The 22,795-nt window shown below is 46.3% G+C and overlaps 1 protein-coding gene across 1 annotated transcript in view; it reads right to left on the bottom strand.

The window, feature by feature from the left end:
- Positions 1 to 22,795, bottom strand: part of LOC126536587 (O-methyltransferase MdmC-like) — a 38,044-nt gene that overhangs the window by 2,476 nt on the left and 12,773 nt on the right. The window contains exons 3-5 of the mRNA XM_050183610.3: positions 17,163 to 17,281; positions 15,093 to 15,147; positions 2,456 to 2,589 (exon numbers count right to left, since the gene is read on the bottom strand). Of these exons, the coding sequence (XP_050039567.2) occupies positions 2,456 to 2,589; positions 15,093 to 15,147; positions 17,163 to 17,281 (308 nt within the window). The remainder of the gene's footprint in view (positions 1 to 2,455; positions 2,590 to 15,092; positions 15,148 to 17,162; positions 17,282 to 22,795) is intronic.

Raw genomic sequence — 22,795 nt, 5'->3', positions numbered from 1 at the left:
GACAGTAAGTATCTGCAAAGCACCTAATTAACCTACATGCTAAACTATCTGCGCGCATCACCCTGAATATATTTCTTCCCCATTCAAAATATAAACTCTCTACCACATTTTGTTCTCCAAGGACATCGTGAGACCTTAGCACGCGTTCTACATAACGCCTCTGAACAGGCAGAAAATAAAATTGCGTTTAGCTTCGGAACCCACGCACTTAAAGGGACACTAAAGGCAAATACCAAGTCAGGCTAAAGTGATAGATTAGTGTTCGAGAATCTCTAAGGCGTCAATACTATAGCGAATAGAGCTTTAATAATCGAGAAGTCGAGGTAAATGCAGGACATGATTAGAGACTACCCCGGGACATTCTAGCACTTGCCCGATGACGAAAGCACTCCTCAGTTAAATTCTGTCACTAGTACTCAACTAATTGTCGCAAAAAAACATCCTCGTATTGTATTATAAGATGAAATAAAATTCTACTTGTCCAGTTCCATTTCTTGCTCAGAAAAAAGAACTCATCGAAATTACCGTTCGGGCGGTCGAAAGGTTGCCTTTTCACTCGACTCTGTGCCGCCCACGCTTTCGCGTTTCAGTACATTCCTGGTCGCGTAGTGGTCCGCTTATTTCGCCGGCTAGTGAAACACGCACAAACTGCAACTAGCAGAGAATTCAACTTCCATGTGATGTCGCGGGATGCCCGAATGGTCTGCGCCACTTGACCAAAAAGCAGCTGCAGCGGCGAATCCGCCGCCCTGTCTTGGCTCGGTGCCGCCGTCTGTCGGGCGCCGTTTTACTCACCGACAGCAGCAAAGGGTGGTAATGGCGTATGCAACGTCACCACTCCCCCGGTTGGGTGGCGGGAGATTTGAATTTCGAAAAAGGTATTCGGAACCTTCAGATACAATTTTCTCGCAAACTAAGTCTCTTCTTGGCGCTAAAGCATTTCGAGGTTTCTGGAATGCTATTTAAACACTCTGCGTCGACTTAGTATTTGCTTTTAGTGTCCCTTTAATTTTTTCTCGGCTCATACCCTTTAACCTTCTCCCTGTTTCCTAAAAATACAAACTCAGTGCATCATTTAGCTGCCCCAAGAAATCAAGCACAAAAACCTTTGTAAGGTAAGCCCTTGCGTCCAATTACTGCAAGTTGGGCAACTCTGAATTAATTCATTGTCAGTAACGTGCTGAAAGGACGAGGACACAGGTTTTCGCCCTCTTTGCGCATTGGTTACAATGAATAAACGCTTGCGTACTTATAGTCTCGGACAGTGTGACTATTTGGTGGAAGGTTGCTAAGTAAGAGTTCTCGGGGCGTAATATGCATATGACGTACAACGCATGCTTGCACTATACGCTATACAACGCACCTACCTCGCGTGCACTCCACGGACATACAACGCAAGGGCTTAGAGGGCATTCACGATTGGACGTACAGCTCAGACACAGGAGATGCACAGGAGAAGAAACACGAGTCGCTGACTTATAAGATTACAAGTCACCGTTCGTGTGTCTGCCCCGTGTTCCTGCATTGTGCAGTTCCATTGTTAAACAGAACATGGCTACTAGGTGGCGCACATCTTGCAGGTGCTGCAGGTGCTGCAGGTGCTGGTGCCTGCGGAAGTGCTTTCGATGCCACGCGCCGGTATATAATACAAAATAAAAAGAACCAGCGCCATATTCTACATGCCACGCGCTGCAATGCTCGACGTTTCCGAGCTTGTAACAGAGGAACCTTCGCTCGTGCTCTAGTAATATGTGTTCCCTTTAACAATGTACAGTCGTGATCAAAAGTTTGTAGACTATATATATATATATATATATATATATATATATATATATGTATATATGTGTTGTCTATGCTGCTCAACTCCGCCCTCGAAGACCAAGTGCGGGTCGTCCAGTGGGCCAAAGAAGCCGCCAGAGCTCAAGGGCTCATAACCGACGCCTAGGCGGGAATATTCGACCAATCCCCGTATAACTCGCGTGACTTTCAATAAAGTTCTGCTTCTCCTCCTTGTCACAGCCTCGACATTCCGGTTGAAACCAAGAGCGCGCGCGAACGCGCGGGTTTTTAACTAATACAAGTGGATGGATGGATACAACTTGATTGTACCTCCGGCAAGGTTTAACGCGACCCATGCTCAGGTCTCCCACGGGGCAACGTCAAGGCCCTGCCTCAACGCCGCCTCACGGGCTTGCTGGACTGCAACACAATGTATTAAATACATTCTAGTGCGCGGAGTTGCGCTTCAATATATTTTCATGTTTTATTTTGCTGGTGCCGTGGAACCCAAACTTTTGATCGCGACTGTACGTCCCGCCATGAATCACCGACAAGCCCAACTTGCCACGGTCTTGCCCAAGAGTCAGTACTGCCGTAGTGTAAATGTGCACAACGCGTCCCACACTTCCGCCATGTCAGGTGCCCTCAGGGTCCGTCACAGCGGCAGGCAACTCACATTGTCCACAGCGATGATGCCGTGGCGCTTGACGAGCTGCAGGCTCTTCTCGTAGTACTCGTCGTACGATTTCTTGTCAGCGTCGATGAATATGAAGTCAAAAAAGTTGGATTTGCCTTGAGCGATCAGATCATCTGCGAAATGAAAGACGACGCATATAGCAGTCGCGGTGGCTCTGCGAAAACTAGAAAGTGTACTGACAATGTGCACCTGTATTGCGACTAACGGCTTTGGTGACACATATGTGCATGTGTGTGTGTTGGTCAATGTGATGAGAGAGTGCAGCACCGCTCATGGGCAGCTGGCAATAGGTGGCACAGCAATTAAAACCGCAGAACTTGCAATAAAATTAGAAATTCCGCTTTTCTTTCCAGACCTAAATTTGACAAGGACGTTCCAGTGATAGTTCAACACACTGAAGCTGAGGGATATAACTTCTGCACCTGCCTACAAGGCAAGGACGCAGCAAAAGTAAGCGGCTACAAGCTATAGACTCCTGCGCTTGTAAGTGAGTGAGTGAGTGAAACAACTTTATTTTGTCCACTATAGACGTAAGCAAACTCCACGCCACCTGGCTAGGCCCACTCGGGGACCATCAGGTGGAACCTGACGGCCCTGTCAGGTTCTAAAGTTCTAATAGTTCTAATATAGTTCTAAAGTTCATGTCATATTTTCTTTACTTATTAAATAGACAAAAAACATGGCAGCATTGATATCAATTATTTTGGGCACAATTTTTGGCACAGACGAGTATATTCTTTTATGAGAAAATACATATTTTACCTGTATTGACAGCGCGTAGCGTTCAAGAATTCAATTGCAGCATCTTTGGCAATGGCAATACAGTTATTATTCATGTATTTGATCCCTAGACAAATTGTTTAAGAGGAAGCTTTAGGTCGGGCCCAACTCCGATGCGCCTATTCAAATACATGTAAAGCGCAGAAACGCTTTTCTGAGATAACCCCTGGATCGCTTTAACGAAATTTGATGCATTTGAGAGAGGAAGTTAATTATAGTGCCTGTTGGAAGCGGAATTTGGATTTAGGGCCTGAACTTTGTTTTAAATATTTTGAAAAATTCGAAAGTTCGTAAATATGGAAGCACGAAGTTTACAAATTAATAGCTCTTCATCAAGAATAGATATTGCGGTTCTGTAAACGGCATCCATTTATAGAGCATTCAAAGCGGACAAATTCGATATGTCAATTTGTATCTTACGTTAATTGGTTACGTTATGTACAAGGGTTGTGCAAAAGCCGTATTTCCATAATGCTTAATTTTTTTTAGGTTCATGTGTAACATATCGATTTTGCTCGCTGTAGATGTACTGTGATATGCAATTCACAGAATTGTGATATTCTTTATCACAATTCGAAGTTTTAAACTTGATACTATCGTTTTCTGAAAATTTGCGATTTTGGTCAATCTTTAATAAAGAAGTTACAACCTAAATGAGAAATCGAAACCGTAAGCCACTAGAATTTATGTTTTTCTTTCAAATGCAACAAACCTCGTCAAATTTGGTGCAGTGGTTGCCAAGACAAACGAATTCTTTTTCTACATGTATTTAGATAGGAGCACCTCAGCTAGAGTTTCCTCTTAAGGAGTAGGCCGAGCTACAACGTCAGGGTTCTGCGGCCGTGTGTAAACAATCGAAAGCGATCTACGGGCGTCTCGATATTCGGTCGAGACCATTGCAAACTACACTCCGTCCGACCTACCGCCAAATCGTACTCAGACTGATCGTCCTCGCTTCGAACATCGCCACTCGCCATCCCCGCTTCACCGGTCGCTTTCACCGATACGTCGGCTGCCCGTACAACTAACGACGAGGCAAACTAGACGACGCAGTTCCCGAGGCAAGAACTGCGGAAGTGTTGAAATTCCCAAGTCCTCGTTCCTTCCCTGCTAATGTAATGCCGATGTCGCTACAGTTGCTGTTGTTGACACCAGCGCAGCCGTGTCTGTTATGTATGCCAGATTTTGCCACTCACTTCGTAAGGTCACGACGCCTCTTTCTGGATTGTCGCTTCGGACGGCAAGTGCTCAACCAATCGAAGCAACCGCAGTGCGTACGGCCCATGTGATGATTGGTACTGTACGTTAGGTACTCTATAGAGTTTGTAGTTCTTTCATCGTGCTCCCACGGAATTATTGTAGTATGGCGTTTTCTCTCTTGCCACAACACTGCAATAAATTGCACTCGCGCTGCAGTCGCACTGCAGCTCCCGAGCCCTCAGTGCTGCCTCGCTATGCTTAGTGAATGTGTGCATGCTATTCAGTCATTGCTGTTGCTGTCAGGCGATGTCGAAACCAATCCGGGGCCTAGTATAGCTGAGGTTTTCGCTGAGCTGCAGAAGCTGACAGTTGGACAAAGCACACTAATCACTGAGGTACAAGGCCTAAAGAATCAACTTTGGTGTACCGATGCAACACTAACAAATTTAAATAAGCGAATTATGGAACTGGAACAACACTACCAGGCACTGATCCCCCTGCGAAGTGAATTAGATGCTGTGTACGCTACTACCTCTGAAAGCGGTCGCCTGATATCTAGCCTAGAAAGCCGCATGGAGGATGCTGACAACCCTTCACGCAGAAACAACTTAATATTGTATGGCATTCCTGACCCCAACCTTCCTGAAGCCTTTGCGCAATCGGAAAAACTATTTATTGATAACATTCAAGAGCACATGAACATAAGCCTCGCTCCGAAAGAAATTGAGCGTGCACACCGGCTAGGACGCTATTCACCTAGCCGTAACTGCCCCATCATTGCCAAGTTTTCATTCTATAAAACAAAGGAATTGGTCTTGTCTAATGGTCGCAAGTTAAAGGGGAGTAACTGCAGTATTGGCGAGGACCTTTCACCCGCTGTTCAAAATTCCCGCACACATCTTGTTCTTTTCGGCAAAAGCGAGGCAACACTTTTCAAACTACGTTTCAAAACACTTGTCATAGGATCCAAACGCTACGAATATGATGAACCATCTAAAACCGTAAAGGAGATTCACTAGCAATCAAAGTGAAACAGAGGTTCGCTTAACCCTCGCTACATCACCACAACGAATAATCTTTCTTTATCTGTCATTTTCACTAACGCCCGTAGTTTTCTTCCCAAACGCGAAGACATATCAAGTCTCGTTTCTTCATCAGGCAGTAATTTACTTATTTTAACAGAAACTTGGCTAATATCTGAGATCAGTGACAATGAGGTATTATCCGACTTATCAAACTTCGAAGTTCATCGCTGTGACCGCCAAGGAACGCGAGGAGGGGGGGTTCTTATAGCATTTAGCAAACAATTGCCCTGTACACCAATCGCGCCTCCTACTGGCCTTGAGATAGCCTGGCTACTTATCCGCTCTTTCCCACAGGCTGTCCTGCTGGGTGTGTGTTATCGACCACCTGTTAACAGCCCTGATTTCCCTGGGAAATTAAACAGCATTTTATGCCAGGTTACTGCCGCACATCCTAACGCTCATATTATTTTATTCGGCGACTTTAACTTTCCCGGTATTGACTGGCATGACCCATGTTCAGCAGCATCAACTAATGCCGAAGCTAGAGACTTCACCGATGTCTGTTTCAACTCTAATCTTTCACAGCTTGTTTCTGAACCAACACGTGTCTCGCTTGGCTGCGCGAACATCTTAAATCTTACACTAACTAATCACCCCGACAGCTTATCATCATTAACCTTCCTTCCTGCTATCAGCGACCACAAAGTTCTTCACGCTACCTTTTTCTTTTGTGCACCACCACGTGCAACATATCGCAAAACTATCAGCCTATACGATAAAGGAAACTTCGAAGCCATTAATGACGAACTGACTGCCTTTCTACCAAACTCTCAATCTAGATTTTACGAGCGAACCACTGGCACAAATTGGGCGCCGTTTGAAACTAAAATTATTGAATTAACTGACAAACATATACCGAAAATTACCTTCCGTCCAAACCGTCGGAACGCATGGTTCACTAACCATGTAAAGCGACTAGAAAATAAGAAAAAAAAAAGACTTTTTCGATCTGCCAAGCAAAGTACGAATGCTAACACATGGGAAAAGTATTATTCTGCCGAAAAAATGTACTTATCTGCTGTTCGCAGTGCCAAGCATACTTTTTTTAACATCGACCTACCGAAAATACTCAGAGACAACCCCAACAAATTCTGGGAAGTAATAAATCCCCCTCAGACTCGCGCAATAACTCTTGCTGACGATTCTGGAGATATCATGACTGATACCGACTGCGCCATTTCGTTTAACAATGCCTTCGCCTCAGTTTTTACTAAAGATACTAGTTCTCCCCTACCATTAATGTTTAGTAACATAGTATCTGTAATGCCGGCCAATACGTTCTCCATAGATGGTATCTTCAAAGTAATTGATAACCTGAAACTATCTTCATCCACCGGTCTCGATGGTATTAACTCAAAACTGTTAAAAACTACTAAGCATATCTCAGCTGCATTTTTGTGTCTCTTACTTTCTCAGTCACTTTCAGCAGGTTGCATCCCTTATGAGTGGAAAGTAGGAAAGGTCATTCCTATCTACAAGGGAGGCAACAGGAATAACCCACTAAATTATCGCCCCATCTCCTTAACTAGTCTTCCATGTAAGATAATAGAGAACGTCATTTACTCACTCATCGTGGACCATTTAGACGACAACAATTTTTTTTATCCTGCACAGCATGGATTTCGTAATGGCTTTTCTTGCGAGACCCAACTAGCTCTTTTCCTTCACGACCTTCACGCGAATCTTGACTGTAATAAACAAACTGATGCTATCTTCCTCGACTATGAAAAAGCTTTTGACAATGTCCCTCACCGTCACTTATTACATTAACTTTCTTTCTTGAATTTAGACATGGATGTATTAAAATGGCAAGAAACGTTCCTCACTAACCGCGAGCAATTCGTTACTGTCAACGACCAGTCCTCCGTCAACCTCCCGGTATCATCAGGTGTCCCTCAGGGGTCTGTTCTTGGACCACTTCTATTTTTAATATACATCAATGACTTATCCCTTCATGTAACTTGCAAAATCCGGATGTTCGCTGATGACTGCGTGCTTTATCATACCATTAACAATGACACTGATGGAGACAATTTGCAACAAAATCTCAACCATGTACAGTCTTGGTGTGCCCATTGGCTAATGACTCTTAATTCCCAAAAATGTAAACATATGTCATTTACTCGTAGTCGTACACCCTTCTTGCCTTCTTACACAATAGCCAACAACCGGATTGAAACAGTAAAATCATTCAAGTGCTTAGGCGTCTTAATTTCCTGTGATCTTAACTGGGGCACGCATATCAAGAGCATAGTATCATCGGCGAACAAAACACTCGGCTTTATGAGGCACCACTTGCGTCATGCGCCTCAGGATGTCAGACTTGTGGCGTACAAATCAATTATCAGGCCTAAAGTCGAATATGCGTCACCAACCTGGAACCCATATCAAACATATCTCGTTAACGCACTTGAGGGCTTCCAAAATCGTGCTGTAAGATACATTCATTCATCCTACTCATATGACGTATAAGCATATCATCTTTAAAAGAGAAATCTGAGTTAGAGTCTCTCTCGCACCGCCGTAAGATAGCCAGCGTTGGTCTTTTTCACATAAGTATTTCTACAGTTCACTTAATCGTGTGCCATACATCATTCTACCCGCAAGAATATCGCAACGCGTTCGTCATCCACTCCAAGTTTTAAAACCACGCTCACACACAACTACCTTCTCTGCTTCTTTTTTTTTTCTCGAACAGCAACTGATTGGAATGCCCTTCCCCACCATGTTGTATATACAAATAATTACCATGTGTTCATTGCTGAGGTTGCTTCTATTTTGTCAACTTAATTACCCTTTTTTGTACAAATCATCATCTACCGTGCGTTCATGATTGTATGCAATGTATCTACCTTCTTTCAAATGTTCCACTATAGTTACTGAATTGAATTGTGTATTGCCACTGTTTCTTCTCGTCGGCCAAATTAACTGTTGCTTTTTTATTCTAAATGACAATTTGACACGAGTATGTACTTGTTTATACAGGGTATCTACCACTTTTCAAATGTTTCGTTTGTTTTCATGTTGAATTGTTGTTACAAAATGTACCCCACCCCTTATGTAACAACCCTGATAAAGGGGCCTTTAAGAAAATAAACTGACCTGACCTGACCTGAACTTAGCTACCTCGCCTTCATTGATCATCATCCTTCCGCAAAACTTGTCGTCAAGGAAGACACGAATACACAACCATGCTGGTGAGCACTCGCACCACTCTGATGTGGTGCCATTTCTGATGGAACCATTTTATTCACGCCATCTGATCTCGTCGTAGCCCGCAAAGCCCTTCGTTTGTCTTTTAGAGCGCAGCTCTTTGGCGCCCGTTCATGCGACGAGTGTCAGAGTTGTCCCTCGTAACCAAGAGAGCGAACAAAGCGTAGGATGAAAACGAACGCGGAGCGCATGTGGAGATGAAAGACTGCGATAACAAAGAGAGGGCGAGGAGGAAAGCGGAGGAGGCGTTATGGCGAAAGCGTGAGAATAAAAGCGTAGTGGCGCACAACACGGGCTTTGCGTCGACGATGGCTACGTGATGGCGTCAGAGAAGCCCGCGTCGTCTGCATGGAAACAAAGCGCTAGCTGCATGAGCGGAGGTCTGTCTCCGGCGGCTGCAGTGAATCGCGCCCACACGTCAACCACGCGGCGCTACTCGCGATGTCCCGATTAGCGAGGTAGTCACGCCACACATCGCTCCGTTTGCAACGTGCCGCAAGAGACAGATTGTCCACGCGAGCCAATATATCGCGAAATGAAATCACATACATCTGCACTCAAATTTCGCATTAAGAAGTATCGTAATCGTCAGTGAATTTTTTTCTACTTTTGACCTCGTCGCCGGTTTCAACACAATGCCCACTTAGAAACCAAATTCATCACCGCTCAAATTGATTCGTCGCGAATGCCTTGGCCACGTCGAGACCGTCGACTCTATGGTGATTGTTTCCGTCACCGACCAGGCGTCCTCTACGGCCGTCCTTGACCTGAGCACCCTGTTCGATCCCGACACATCTACGAACGTTTTCAGCCCATTCATCGCCGAGGATCTAACACCTTCGCGGCGATCACAGCTTCCTACCATTCTGCAGCACTTTCGCCCTTCCTTTGAATTTGTACAAGCATCCTTAGGTCACACATCAACATTCGAGCACCACATCGACACTGGCTCTCACACACCTACGCGCAAACGGCCGTATCGCGTATCTGCAACGAAACTCCGCATCATTGCAGACCAGGTCGACGACATGCTCCTTCGAGAAGTGATTATACCTTCCCAGAGCCTATCAGCTTCTCCCGTTGTGCTTGTCACAAAGAAAGACAGTTCTATATTTTTCTTTGTAGATTTTTGGCTCTTCAACAAGATCACGTTGAGAGATCTTTACACACTGCCGCACACTGATGATGCTCTATAGTGCTTACAAGGCTGCCAGCTCTCTTCTTTATTGTACTTGTGGTCAGGTTACTGGAAAATCCTGATGGCGGAGGCCGATTATCTCATAACTGCTTTCGTGACACCATACGACCTATATGCGTTCACCGTCATGCCTTTCGAACTTGAAACTAGTCTGCTACATTAGAAAGGATGAGGGCTAACTTTCTGCGCGAGCTTATATGGAACATCGTCGCGTCACCTCGACGACATCGCGGTGTTCGCCACTGATTTCGCAACACACCTGCGAAGCCTTCAGCACGTACTGAGTTCGCTGACAAACGCTTCTCTGCAGACTAACCTCAAGAAATGTCGCTTTGTGGCATGCAAGTTGACAACTGTCCGCCACATTGTGTCCAACGATGGCATTCCTCCGGATCCCGAGAAAATTCGGGCCATCTCTGCGTTTCCTAAGCCCGCTGCATTGATATAATTTCGCAGTTTCCTCGGCTTGTCCTTTCATTCGAATTTTTATTCAATTTGTTCGAAATTTTGCTTCGATCCTATCCCCCCTCACGCAGTTGCTTCGTGGCACGAAAAACATCTTTTCGTGGTCCCCTACCAGCAAGGATGCGTACACCACCTTGCGCCGTCTTCTCACGGCGCCACCTACTCTTCGCCATTTTGATTTATCAAGCTCCTGCTGAAGTATTACCGGCAAAAGTGGCGTAGACTTCGGTGCTGTGCCTGCACAGTGTCATCCCGGCCACGCGGAATACGTCACAGCTTATGCGAGCAGCACGTTGGCCAAGGCGGGGGGCCATTACAACGTCACGAAAAATTGCCCGTGCTGTGTGTTGGCTTTCAAATTTAAAAAAAAAAGCTTACTGGGCCCTGCGCATCCATGATTTTTCTTCGTGATTTGGGAGAGGGAAAATACGCCTAATTCTGCAGCCCATATGGGAGCACGGCGCAGGAATCCATGATTAGGACATACGCGTGGTGTATCGTTCCGAGCGGGAGCGTTTCTACGCCGACACTCTTTCCCGCTCACAGCATTCGCCAGAGGCCACTCGTGAGTACCCCTGTGAGCGCGCTTGGTCGTCCCCTCACTTTGACACTATGGCTGCCGAACAACCCAATAACCTTTGGACGGCCTCCCTTTTTCACCTTGCCTTGCATACCTCAACAGTTCGGGCCTCTCAAGCACTGCGTATGTTTTCTGCGGGGTAGTCGCATCGCCGACCTCACCACACGTGTTTCCAGCCTCGTATCGGCACCTCAATGTCCCTTTCCCAATTCTGTAACGCAGCAATGTCAGGGATCCTTCTCGAGTCCACCTACCTTTGACGGTGCCACGTCATGGTGTGCTTTTCGTATGCAGTTTGAGTCTGTCGCTGCTCTCCATTCCTGGTCATCTCACCACAATCTCAAATCCTCGTGGCTAAGCTTCGTTGTGCTGCCGCTGAATTCCTGGAATTCCTGCCGGCATCCGACCGTTCCAACTACAGAAGTCTAGTCACTCGAGTCCTGCTATTGTGATGCCAATCTGCACACTTACATCTTACAGAAATACAGCACGTGCAACAGGGCCACTACAGCCGGCGAGAGCTCGTTGCTCAGGTGGAGCGCCTGTCGTGGAAGGCCCTGGCTGGTTGTTCCTACTCCACCGCCAACTTCATTGCTACAAAAGCGTTTATCGACGCCATCACTGACCTCAATGTTCAACACTTCGTCCGCCTCGACTGCCCTTCTACAGTTCACGCTGCCTTCGCTCTTGCCTTGGAGGCTCACAAAGTGGAATGCTCTACTGCAGTGCCCAACCCCCGCCCTTCCTGAACTCAACAAGCGTCAGCAGGCCAAACCAGTCGCTTCTACACCTACCGTCAGCGTTCTCCAACCATGCACTGCTATCAATGCAACGAGACCGGTCATTACAATCGAGACTATGTGCGTCACACCCCTTCGTCGGAAAACACCGCGGGACACAAATGGCAGGATTCCGAGTGAGTCCTCAAGTCCTTCTCCTGTCAATGGGCCGCTTTACAGGCACACCCACGTTGCAACTCCAGCTAGGTGATCCACGGGAAAACGCTGAAGCCCTAGGGGGCCACCAGTGCAGCATTTAATTTCATAAGACCAATTTGCTCTTCATTCTGTGCCCTTTGAAGACAGCTACGGTTGCACGAGCCCGCCTCCTCCGAGCTGACGGAACTCTACTATCCCTCGGAGAAATCTCGATCACGGAAGCTGCTTTCTAAAAAAAAGTGTAAATGTCCTATTTATTGTGGTGCAAAGCCTCTGCGCACCCTTCATTCTGGGCTGCAACTGCTGCTCAACACTGGGCGTATGCATATATTTTAACCACGCCGGGTGCATAATGAGATTGCTTCCTTACGATCCGACACCTATCATGACAGCCAACAGAGTCGCAAATAAGGCGCTGTCCTAGTGTGTGCACTCTATATTTAGGTTTTCCAGCCACGCGGCCGCAGTATAGCTCGCTCCTTTCTGAGCAATGACACTTCGTCGTTGCATGATCATTTATCTTACTTTCCTGCGTGAGTACGCGCCCTCTCAACATAAATGCGTGCGCTAACGACAATGCATCTACCGAAGCCCCACAAACATGAACATGTCCGCCCACCACCCCCGCTTCCTTTTCCTGTGCTGGTAATATCTACGGTAACTATACCCTTGTCTTAAGCGGTGTGGGTACCCGTTTGTTGCGATATGGACGCAAGCTTAGATGCGGATGTCTTTGTTGGCTGCACTATTTGCTCGTGACCGAGCCATGAATTTGCCGTCCCATGCGCTTTACTGCGCTCCTCTTCTTTTGCATTTGCTGTCCTTGCGTTCATCCTATCATATAGCCCGCTGCGTCCACATTCAGAAACTCTGTTGGCGTTCGATGCAGCCCTTCAGCCCTGCTCTGTACTCGCAACAGTGCAAAACTGTACTTCTCCGGAGAGTGGCGTTAGCTCCATCGACTGTAATGTGTTCCATTTCGGTCTAAACCTAAAGTCATCCGAGAAGTCGGATATCGCAAACGCACTTTTCCTGCCCATGCCAGATGAATCTTTACGTCCTTCGCGAAACCTTTACTGAATTCTTGCCTTGTTCCTGCGTGAACTCGAGGGGACAGGGAGCGGCGAGTGGAACGGTAACTACGAACGCCGCGAGCGAAAGAGGAAGAGAAGGGCAAGCAGGAGTACAGAGTAGCAGTGGGTCAGGAAAATACTTTTACACGCACACACACGCACCCACGCGCACGCACACACGCGCACATGCACGCACACACGCACGCACGCACGTACACACGCACGCGCACAATGCGGTCGGCTGGGATCGAACCCGTGACCACGAGTTCAGCAGCACAGAACCATAGCTGCTAAGCTACCACGGCGGATCCTTAATGTAGAGAAAAACGCTCCAGCTAGGCTCCGTAATGCCACACTCAGCAGCGCTACTGCCCCCCAGAATAAATGCTGCTTTACTCCGCAGTGTTGTTCAGCAGAGCTAACGTGCTCCTCGTTCGAGCTCCTTAGAAATCTGAACTCAAATAAAAACTGCATTCTAATCGAGTGCTTTGCGTGGCGCAATATGCAAAATGTGTTTGCAATGAGCAATGGCGGCCGATTTCCCCATGCACTCAAGCTTATTGCAAGGCGTCTGCAACCCGAGCGGATGTCGAAACGGCTTTATATGGCGAAGCTTATGCCTCAGATCTAACGGTAAAAACAGCAGCAACGTCACATGCATTTCCTCTCGATGCTGTCGACTGCTGACCTCGAATTTCCTGTGGGAGACAGCCTGCGCGCATTGTCGGCAGGTGAACAGCTCTGTGTTGTTGCAGGTGGTGGAAACCGGGGACGGAGGAAAAATAGTGCCATTTGGAATGCCTCAACTTTTACAGCAGGGTCAAATAAACCATTACTCTTTGTACTGGTGCATTTGGCAATATGTGCATTCAGCTGCTTTCAGATTTGCGCACAGGACCGTAATTCTAGACTTGCTCTCTTTTCGATCTAAAAAGAAAAGCACAAAAAAACATGTACGCCCATCCATGAGCCATGGTTATTGAACCTTGTTACAGACGCTTGCACTCTGTGCTTGAGTGTCTGCGCGTATGAACACTACATTCGCATGGTGATAAGGATAGCTGCGCTGCAGCACGTCAGAACCATGGAGCACTAAAATATAAAGACACATTCTTAAGATAATGGGGCCTTACTTCCTGTAAACTTGTGCATCATCTGCCGGACGCTGAGTGCCGCGCAGTTTGAGTGTGGTTTTTTTCATAACTAGAATCTTGACCTCCCGAATTCTCAATAACTTCGTCTGCTAGAGAGCTGATATTACGGAATCATTTTATATTGCCTTTAAGGGCAACGCATGTTCGAGGAATACTTGTCATATTTTTTTTTTTTTTGGGGGGGGGGGGGGGTGCAGCAGTGATTCTTGCACGGCATTTTGCAGTGACGCAGTCATATTTTACATATCTCACTATTTTTTTAATTTTTGCTATATCGAATGTCTAGTGTCTCATGGCGCTTGTATGGTAACATGCGTTAATTGACGATTTATGACTGAGATGAAATTGGTCAAAAGTGTGTGCTAGCCCGTTTCACTTTCTATCCCAATTTCCGTCCATCCTGTGCAGTATTTTCTCTAAACGTGATGAACCGACTTGCCCAGAAACAAGTTTCATTGGTCTTGATTGACTATGGTTTTCCTAACAGAAATTATACTTTAATATACTACTCGTAGAAGAATAATTTGAATTAAAGCTCCGTGCGATTTTTGCAGAAGTCATGCGTTGTGTTTGATGGAAATCCTGAGTCGATCTCCTTTGATGTGGTTTTCATGTAGAAGATCACTGATTGACAGTAACCCTATGTGCAATCGCACTAGATCTATCTCAATTGATCACACGATAAGTCTGCGAATATTTTTTTCTTAACTTACTTAGGGTTTTGCGCAAAAGGTAGGCAGCTCTTGTCACTCATGTCAGCCATTTTCTGATCATTTAAAAAAATATCCTATATTTTTCGCAGGTATTGAGGGTTCAGCCCTGATAAGATAACTTATTATGTAAGTCCTGTTAGTGTTTCACGGGTCGGTAAGGTACCCCACAACTTGAAATGAGCACCAGTGGTTGGGAAAAACATAAAACCGGACTTGCCAAGAGACTTCCTGGCGTCACCAATGACGATGTCAATCTTGCCGTCGACCCCAGCCTGCAAGGAATGGTTTCGAAAAAATTACTTTCGCTTGTTGCAATTCGTGGAGACAAGTGATTCGCTGACCACGCTGAATATAAGTACTTTTTTAATACCCCGATGGGCTGCAGAAAACGTTTTGTAAAGTATATTCTGATAAAGGGTTCTACAACATGAATGTTTCGTGAACACGGGCCCACGGCCTGTATTGGCGACGATCTCCAGCGCTGGAGTTGTTTGTAAAAGCGGATGCGAGCTATTCATGGTATGTAAATATTATTACTGAAGATATTATTAGTGATGATACTTACGAAGAGAGTTTTGTTAATTTGGCACCAAATTCCTCGCACTCATTTGTATGAGTGGTGTAATTAATACGAGCGTGTTTTCAAAGCTGCACGCCTCCATGAGCCCGTGGAAACGCGCACATGCGATGATACTAAAGCCCTTATAAGATTTGTGGACGTGCGAAAACTGATTACACGGCCGCACACTTTGTTTGGAAGAAGTACCGTATGAAACACACACACACACACACTAAAAGAAAGCCAAGCCCACATTTCTTATTCGAAAAGCCGACGCTCGAAACCGCGGAACTTCCACGAGGCAAATTAATCAGCGGCTTTTCTGAGAGGTGCCGTTCCAGTCTGCGGCGGCGCAAAGCAACGCCACGCTGCAGCGGAATCACTTGAAAGCCATATTTGCTGCTAAAAGAACACGAGCGCACACAAAGGACAAAAGTTGCAAACAAACGTTCAGGACGCGCGCTTAACAAAACAGTAACGTGCCGTCGCCCTTTCTTTTTTTTTTTGTGTGTGTGTGTGTGGTGGTGTTCGCTGAGCGACTAATATGTCGTTCAGCAAATGCCAACTAGGCCAAGAAGCAGTTATCTTGAGACATTGCTTGAGCAGACGTCTACACTCCATCTCACAAGCTGGTTGCAGCACTGACGAAGGTACGAGGCGCACACAGGCAATTTCCTTGCGAAGCGGTATATAGTTCCGGGCGTAACTGGCTGATTATTGGCTACACTAGAGAGTTTTATTTTTGCTCGCTACATGGTACGGCACGTCGATACGTGACATGTTAGGACCTTTGCGCATGTACGTCGTATACCGAGAATTACTGTGGCAGTTGCCGTCGGTAACCGTAACAGCGACCCTAACTGTGGCAACATCGCAGCGCCCATACAGCGCCGACCAGCCGCTTCGATCCGGATTCGCGCTTGTTACTTGGCTCTCCGCCTTGCCAGCAAGAAACAAGCAGCGAAATGCTTCATCGCTAAGTCTCATCTCAAGCTGAAGTCATGTCGTTAGGTATGCTTTGTCATAATTATAGAGATCGGCTGTTTGTTTTCACGTTGCTATGACTACAGACACGGCACGGAGCCGTAAAATTGGTTTGATTTCTAGTTAGCAGATGGCGCCACAGCATTAGCATTGGTGATGCGTTCACTATGCGGAACAGTATAATAGCCTAATTGTTAGCGACATCATTAATTTACTGCCCCGCCCTAGCATGGTACGTGATGACGGTAGCAAGCGAACGCCAAGTAGACGCCGAGCAGGCGCTGCGGCCCAAGGAACAAGGCCCAACAGACACAAACGACGTTCGTCTTTGTCTGTTTTGTGTTTGCTTCTGTCGCAGTATTTTGGTTTAACAAATCCTTGCAGAAAAGAAACCTAACCACTGAAGACACTTACATAAATTTACCATCTACAGGATATCCTGACAACATGTGCAAAACATGTTGTCGATCACGTCGTGATGTACGAGAGACGTCTCCCAGACATTTTCCCAAAATTTGTAAAACGTCTTGAGTCCGTCTCTTCACAATCTTTTTTGGATGTATAAAAACGCCTTGTACAAGTCCACGAAAGCCGGCTAAAGCGGCGCCAAATTTAGAATATAAGACTTCTTGCACGCTGTTTGGTGTGCGCTTTCTAAACACCTTGTATGATCCTGGCGCCGTTAAGTTGGAACATAAAATGAGCAGAAGCAACAAAATGAACCCGTAGGAAGGAGTTTGTTACCTCTTTCCAAAAGGGTCTCCCAATGTTGACGGTTTCCTCGTTAGTCTCCAACCCAATGACGCGCCCATCTGGTGGAAGTGCGAGGGCAACGGCTAATGCGCTCACGCCTGTATATACGCCTATATAGGGTAAAAAAAGAATATGATTGGCTGAATATTTTGATTGCATAATACAACAATAAGCAAGCACTGTCGCAGGCACAGACTCAAGTACCGAACAGTGATCACTGTTGTCACACACTCTTGTAAGATTTTCCGTTCAAACGAAGGTTTAAAGTCCACTAGAAACTACTAACAGAGCTTGTTTGTTATGTGAATAATAATTTCGCTCTAAAGAATGTAGACAGGATAGAAGAAACGGCCAGTAAGACAGTTATCGTACAGGCCAGACGTGTCAGATCTTATGGTTGTGTCAGAGACGGTGCAAATTAGGTTAAAGGTACTGTGTACGATGACTTAAATATGCTTGTACGTGAGCAGGAAGGCCCGCAATAATGCGCGTAGACAAGGAAACCACGGGACAGCACGAGCGCTGGACTCAAAATGAATATTGTTGTAAGTTCAGCGATTGTCCTGCCCTGTCCACTTTTCTTCTCATGCTGCTACCACGTGTGCGCGCCTTTTTCGATGGTTTCCTGCTCATTTACAAGTATGCATACCAACTCACCCAGTAAGGAATTCTGCGAAGTGCTTATGTTATACCACTAAAAATGCGGCACGTTTTACAGAAGCAAATGCGATACAGTTGTGTGGGCAGCCATTTCTCTCACCGACATGCACGCCTAAATATTGCAGTTATACTGAGAGCGAAAAACGACACGAACGACACAGAAAAAATACATGGACAAGCGAGCTTAACCAGGCTGAGCCGAATAGTCTACCCTGCACTGGGAAAGGGGAGAAGGGGTTTGAAAGAGGAGAAGAAAGAGAGAAGTTCACAGTTTGCACTGTTACACACACAAGGGTTCATCGCCGAGTCAGTCACAGGTGGTAATGCAAGCTCGTGCACTTAAAAAAACGCAGAAGTGCCTTTGTGACCTTGCACATAGCAGAAGTACGAGGCCACGGGCCCAAGATCTTCTTCTCTGTGAAAGGCCTGTCGTTTAAGTGTCCCCATGCTGCCCGAAGGGCAATCCTCTCATGTTCGCAAGCAGTGTAGTCCCACAGGAGATGTGTGGTGGTTTCTTCGACACCACATGTGCTGCAGTTGGGATTGTCTGCCATTCCAATTAGGAATGAGTAGGTGTTTGTGAAAGAAACTCCTACTCGCAGGGGTCACAGTAGGGTTTGTTCCCGTTGGTTAAAACCAGGCAAAAGCTGTAATCTCATATGTGGGTCCGTGGCATACAGGCGCCGGTTGATGAACTCCCATGTATACCGTTTCCATAGAGTAATAATGTGGGCAAGACCGCCGAGGTGCCACGCTGCATCCGTTCTCAACAATGGTATCAAGGTACTTTCACATTCACCATGTGCCTCACGGGCAGCTTTATCGGCACTTTCATTGTCAGTAATGTTGCAGTGCGAAGGTAGCCACTGAAATACAATGTCGTGGCCTCTGTCCACCGCTTGATGATAGCGTAATCATACCTCTGCTACCAATTGTTCATGTGGGCTGCGGCACACAGCTGATAATATTGGTTGCAGTGCTGCCTTTGAGTCATAGAAGATAGCCTGGTGACTTGATGACTGTTGCTGCACATATAGGACTGCGCTATGAAGGACAGAATTTTCGGACCCTGTCGATGTTTAGACGTGGCTGATCTCGAACTTCTTGCAGGTTGACATCGACGGAATGACTACCGCGCCAGCAGAGGGGGTTAGAGTTGAAGAGCCACTTGTATAAATGTGGACTCGATTGGATTATGAATCATGCAGTAGATATAGGCCGGCTTGATTCAGGGCACAAGTTGCCAAGTCGGATTTCTTTCCAACTACTGGGATGAAAAGCCGCACTTGCGGCTGCGGGAGACACCACAGAAGACAAGCTGATCTTGCTGTAAACGTGAAATCGGATGGAAGAGAGGATTGGTACGAGGCCACAATGCCCGAAAAAGTTGTCTCTGGTCTACTTTTCGAGAGGGAAGCAAGGCGTTCAGACTGGAGTCGGGAAAGGGGAAGAAGATGATTTCTAAAGGTGTCTGTGGCGCTGTACATAATGAAGGGATATTCCCTGGCGATGGCAATCGTTGCGGCGGTTGAAGCGCATCGCGGCAGACCGATACACGTTCTAAGCGCTTGAGCGTGCATGCTTTCAAGTACTCTGAGATTTGTCCTCCGGGTGCTTGACAGCAGCAGAATGTCGTAACGCAAGAAACGCATGAAGAGACCCTTGTACAGTTCAAGCATAGAACACACCGGGGTGCCCCCATGCTTTTCCAGCAAACTCCTTGAAAAGATCACTGATCGAGAGGAACTTCTTCCTTAGGTAGGAGACAGGGGGGCTCCAGGAGTGGTCGCTCTCTGCAATAATAATGAAAAATCGATGGCTTCACTTGTACAAGATAGTCAGGCCATTTATAGGCACCGGGTATCCAGTCATTTATTTTCGCGTGAAGGTGAAAATCGACGAAAATCGAAGGTGAAGGAGCAGTTTGCTATTGAGACGCCGATGCCTTGTCTTAGAAGATAAGCAGACGTCAACGTTACAGCCTGTAGCGGTCTTGCGCGAACCTGCGCGCGAGTTACTCCTGAAGCCTAGTTGCAAATGTCATCTGCCTAAATTGACACACTGATCGACTGCGGCAGAGAACCAGCCCAATCAGAGCTAGGTTAAACAAAACTGGGCTCAAAGCGCCAACTTGTGGCCCTCCACGGCTAGTGTAATCATCATTACTTTGACCATCCTCGGTGAATACAAAGAAGCTCTTTGGGGTCAGTTGGCTCCGAATCCACCGAGAAGTGCGTCCTCCGATTCCAGCAGCCACGAGTGCGTCAAGGATGGCTTTATGCGAAACATTATGATAAGCCCCCCTCACGTTTAAAGGTAGCGCTACGTAGAGACATTTACATTATTTATGTTGTTTAATTGAAGACACGAGGTCAATTACAATGTCGACTGACGAACGACCATGCGGAAAGCCTTTCATCGTGTCTGGATAGACATTGTAATGTTCAAGAAACCAGTCGAGGCGCGTGAGGATCAGCCTTGCCATCAACTCGCCAACACAGATGGCGAGAGCAATATGCCTATATGATATTAGTTGAAGGAGAGACTTTCCTTGGCTTTAGGATTGAGACAAGATGGCTACTTCCTCTCAAGGGAACAACATCGTTAGTCCATGAAACGCTGAGATGACGCAGTAGGATCTGTCGTGCTTCACGGTCAATTGTCGGGTCCGGGTGAAGAGGAATGCCTTCATATGGTTAGAGCAGCCTCCAGTGCTTCCCATCGAGAAAGGTTCATCCATTGCCGAATCTTCCATGAAGGGAACTTCGGACAACTTCAGATCCTTTAGTAGCACTCTGTCACCTGCAATTGTCTCACAAAAGAATTCTCCAAAATACACTTCTCCACAACCTGGGCGGGTAGCCAGTGCCTTAATGGGGTGGCGTTGGTGAGGAGAAGAGCGGAAGCCATGTAGAGTTCGCTATACGCTAGAGAGTACTTTGCGGGGGTCCAATTACTTGCAGAATGATTTCCATCGTTCGTTGTCTAATTTGTCCATACGACGACGCATTTTCTTCTGCGTGCGCCTGGCCTCCCTCAGGTCTAGAATAGGCTTTGTGTTTCTGTATCTTTTCTCGGGGCTCCGGCGCACTGCACGACGCCTTTCGAATTCAATGTCAAAGTCCGTGCGAATAGCTAACCATGAGAAGCAGCGTGTTACAGCATGCACTGCGTCCGAAATCGCAAGCTATATGCTACTTACAAGGCCGCCTTTTCTTTAGGTGTTCATAGAGGTTTAAAATCCAGACCATTCGATTGTTCTAGAGACCATGAGGGAGGCCGTACTGCTTAGACCTTTGATAGCAACGTAAGTAGGAATATGGTCTCTCCCACATATTTCCATGTCAGTAAGCCAGTATACATTCGAAGTAAGGCATCCTGACACCAAAGTCTGATCTAGGCACCTGCTGTACGACGACCCTCTCAAGGATGTCGGGCTGCCTTCTTTCGAGAGGCAGAGGTCATGGTCCGACGCAAAGGTACAGGAGTCATGCTTATTAAATTGGTCCTTGTACTTCCTCAAAGTGGTTGATGAGCATTAAAATCTCCTGTGATTATCCTAGGACTGAAGGTCGTCGGCAAAACATTTTCAAGCATTTTGCAATCTAAATGACTTGATGGAGAAATGTAGCTCAATTGCGACGAATGTAAAGGAGAGCCTTTTCTTTATGCTAAGGCACACATACTGGTTGTCATCATGGGGACGCGCAGCCTGGGTCACATTAAAGAGGACCTTGGTATACATTTATCACACGGGGCAAAAACAAAAGATTCGTATCCTGATGGTCTGAGGATGTTTGACACGTTTGGTTCCCAAATGACTAGCACTGGGAACCGATTTACATATACAAATTGAAGAAAATTGGCAATACGTGATACCAGGGTTCTCGCATTCCACTGAAGAATTGAATCACTCTTGACTTCTTGAAAAGATTGCTTCTGCAGAAGTGGGCGAGCCATGTTTCTAGTGCAAGCTTTCAAGCACAACAGCGAGCGCATCCTGCACTTGTAAAGCGCATCGAACAGTCGGAGTTTTTGCATTTCCCGAGAATGTGCGAATCGCAGCCATTAGCGGCTTCAGCAAAATAACCACCTGCACACTCTGTTCAGGCAATAACTTGTCGGTAGCATGGGGTAGGTTCGACGAAGGCGATTTACGCTGCTCCAGGCGAATCGTTGTGTAATTTCCGACATTAAATTAACAGTAATTTTATTCAAACGCGACTTTAGCTATTCAAAATGTGCTTGTCCAGGCGGTTTATGCGTTTTGGCGGGCTCAGATCTCGTGAACAATTATAGCCATCAAACGCATAATTCGCAAAACCTTTTCCATTAACTTTTTTTTGCGATCACGTTTACGGTATAGTATTATATTCGAAACGTCAAGACAATCATATTTGAAGGGAACTTTGTTTGATTCTGCTGGACTGCTCCTGTTGCGAAATATTCATCGTCAAATGTGACGCTCAGCTAATTTTATTTTCAGCGTCCTCGATCTCGGCACAGCGTCAAACCGTGAGGGGGCGTTAACGTGAGGGACACGGAAAAGATCAGTCGTTGTTTGTTTTCGTCAGCCGATAGCAGCAGCGCAGCTGTTATCAGCTTCGCCTAGCTTGCAAACGATATGCCACCCTCGGTAAGCTACGTGACAATGGCGGCTTGACGTTGCGTGGATATCCATGTTCCTGAATGCGAAATTACGCCAGTGAGTCTCAAATTTGATTATGAATATCTTTTTTCTTTCTCTTCATTTGTTTTAATTCAGTACAAATGGAGAGACCGAGCTAAAAGCTGCATAAACGCGTCCTAAGGTGCCATCGGCCCCCAGGTTACAAGAGCAACGAGTCACGCAATACAGAAACAGGTATTACATAACAATAAAACAATATTACGAATGACAAAACGTGGCCTAGAACGGCAGGGTGTTGTTGCTTGAAATACACAGAAGTAGACCTATGGCATAT

The sequence above is a fragment of the Dermacentor andersoni genome, chromosome 4 (assembly GCF_023375885.2).
Source record: "Dermacentor andersoni chromosome 4, qqDerAnde1_hic_scaffold, whole genome shotgun sequence".
Lineage (NCBI taxonomy): Eukaryota > Metazoa > Arthropoda > Arachnida > Ixodida > Ixodidae > Dermacentor > Dermacentor andersoni.
Note: the sequence above shows the minus strand (reverse complement) of the source record. Positions and strands in the feature narration are given on the sequence as shown.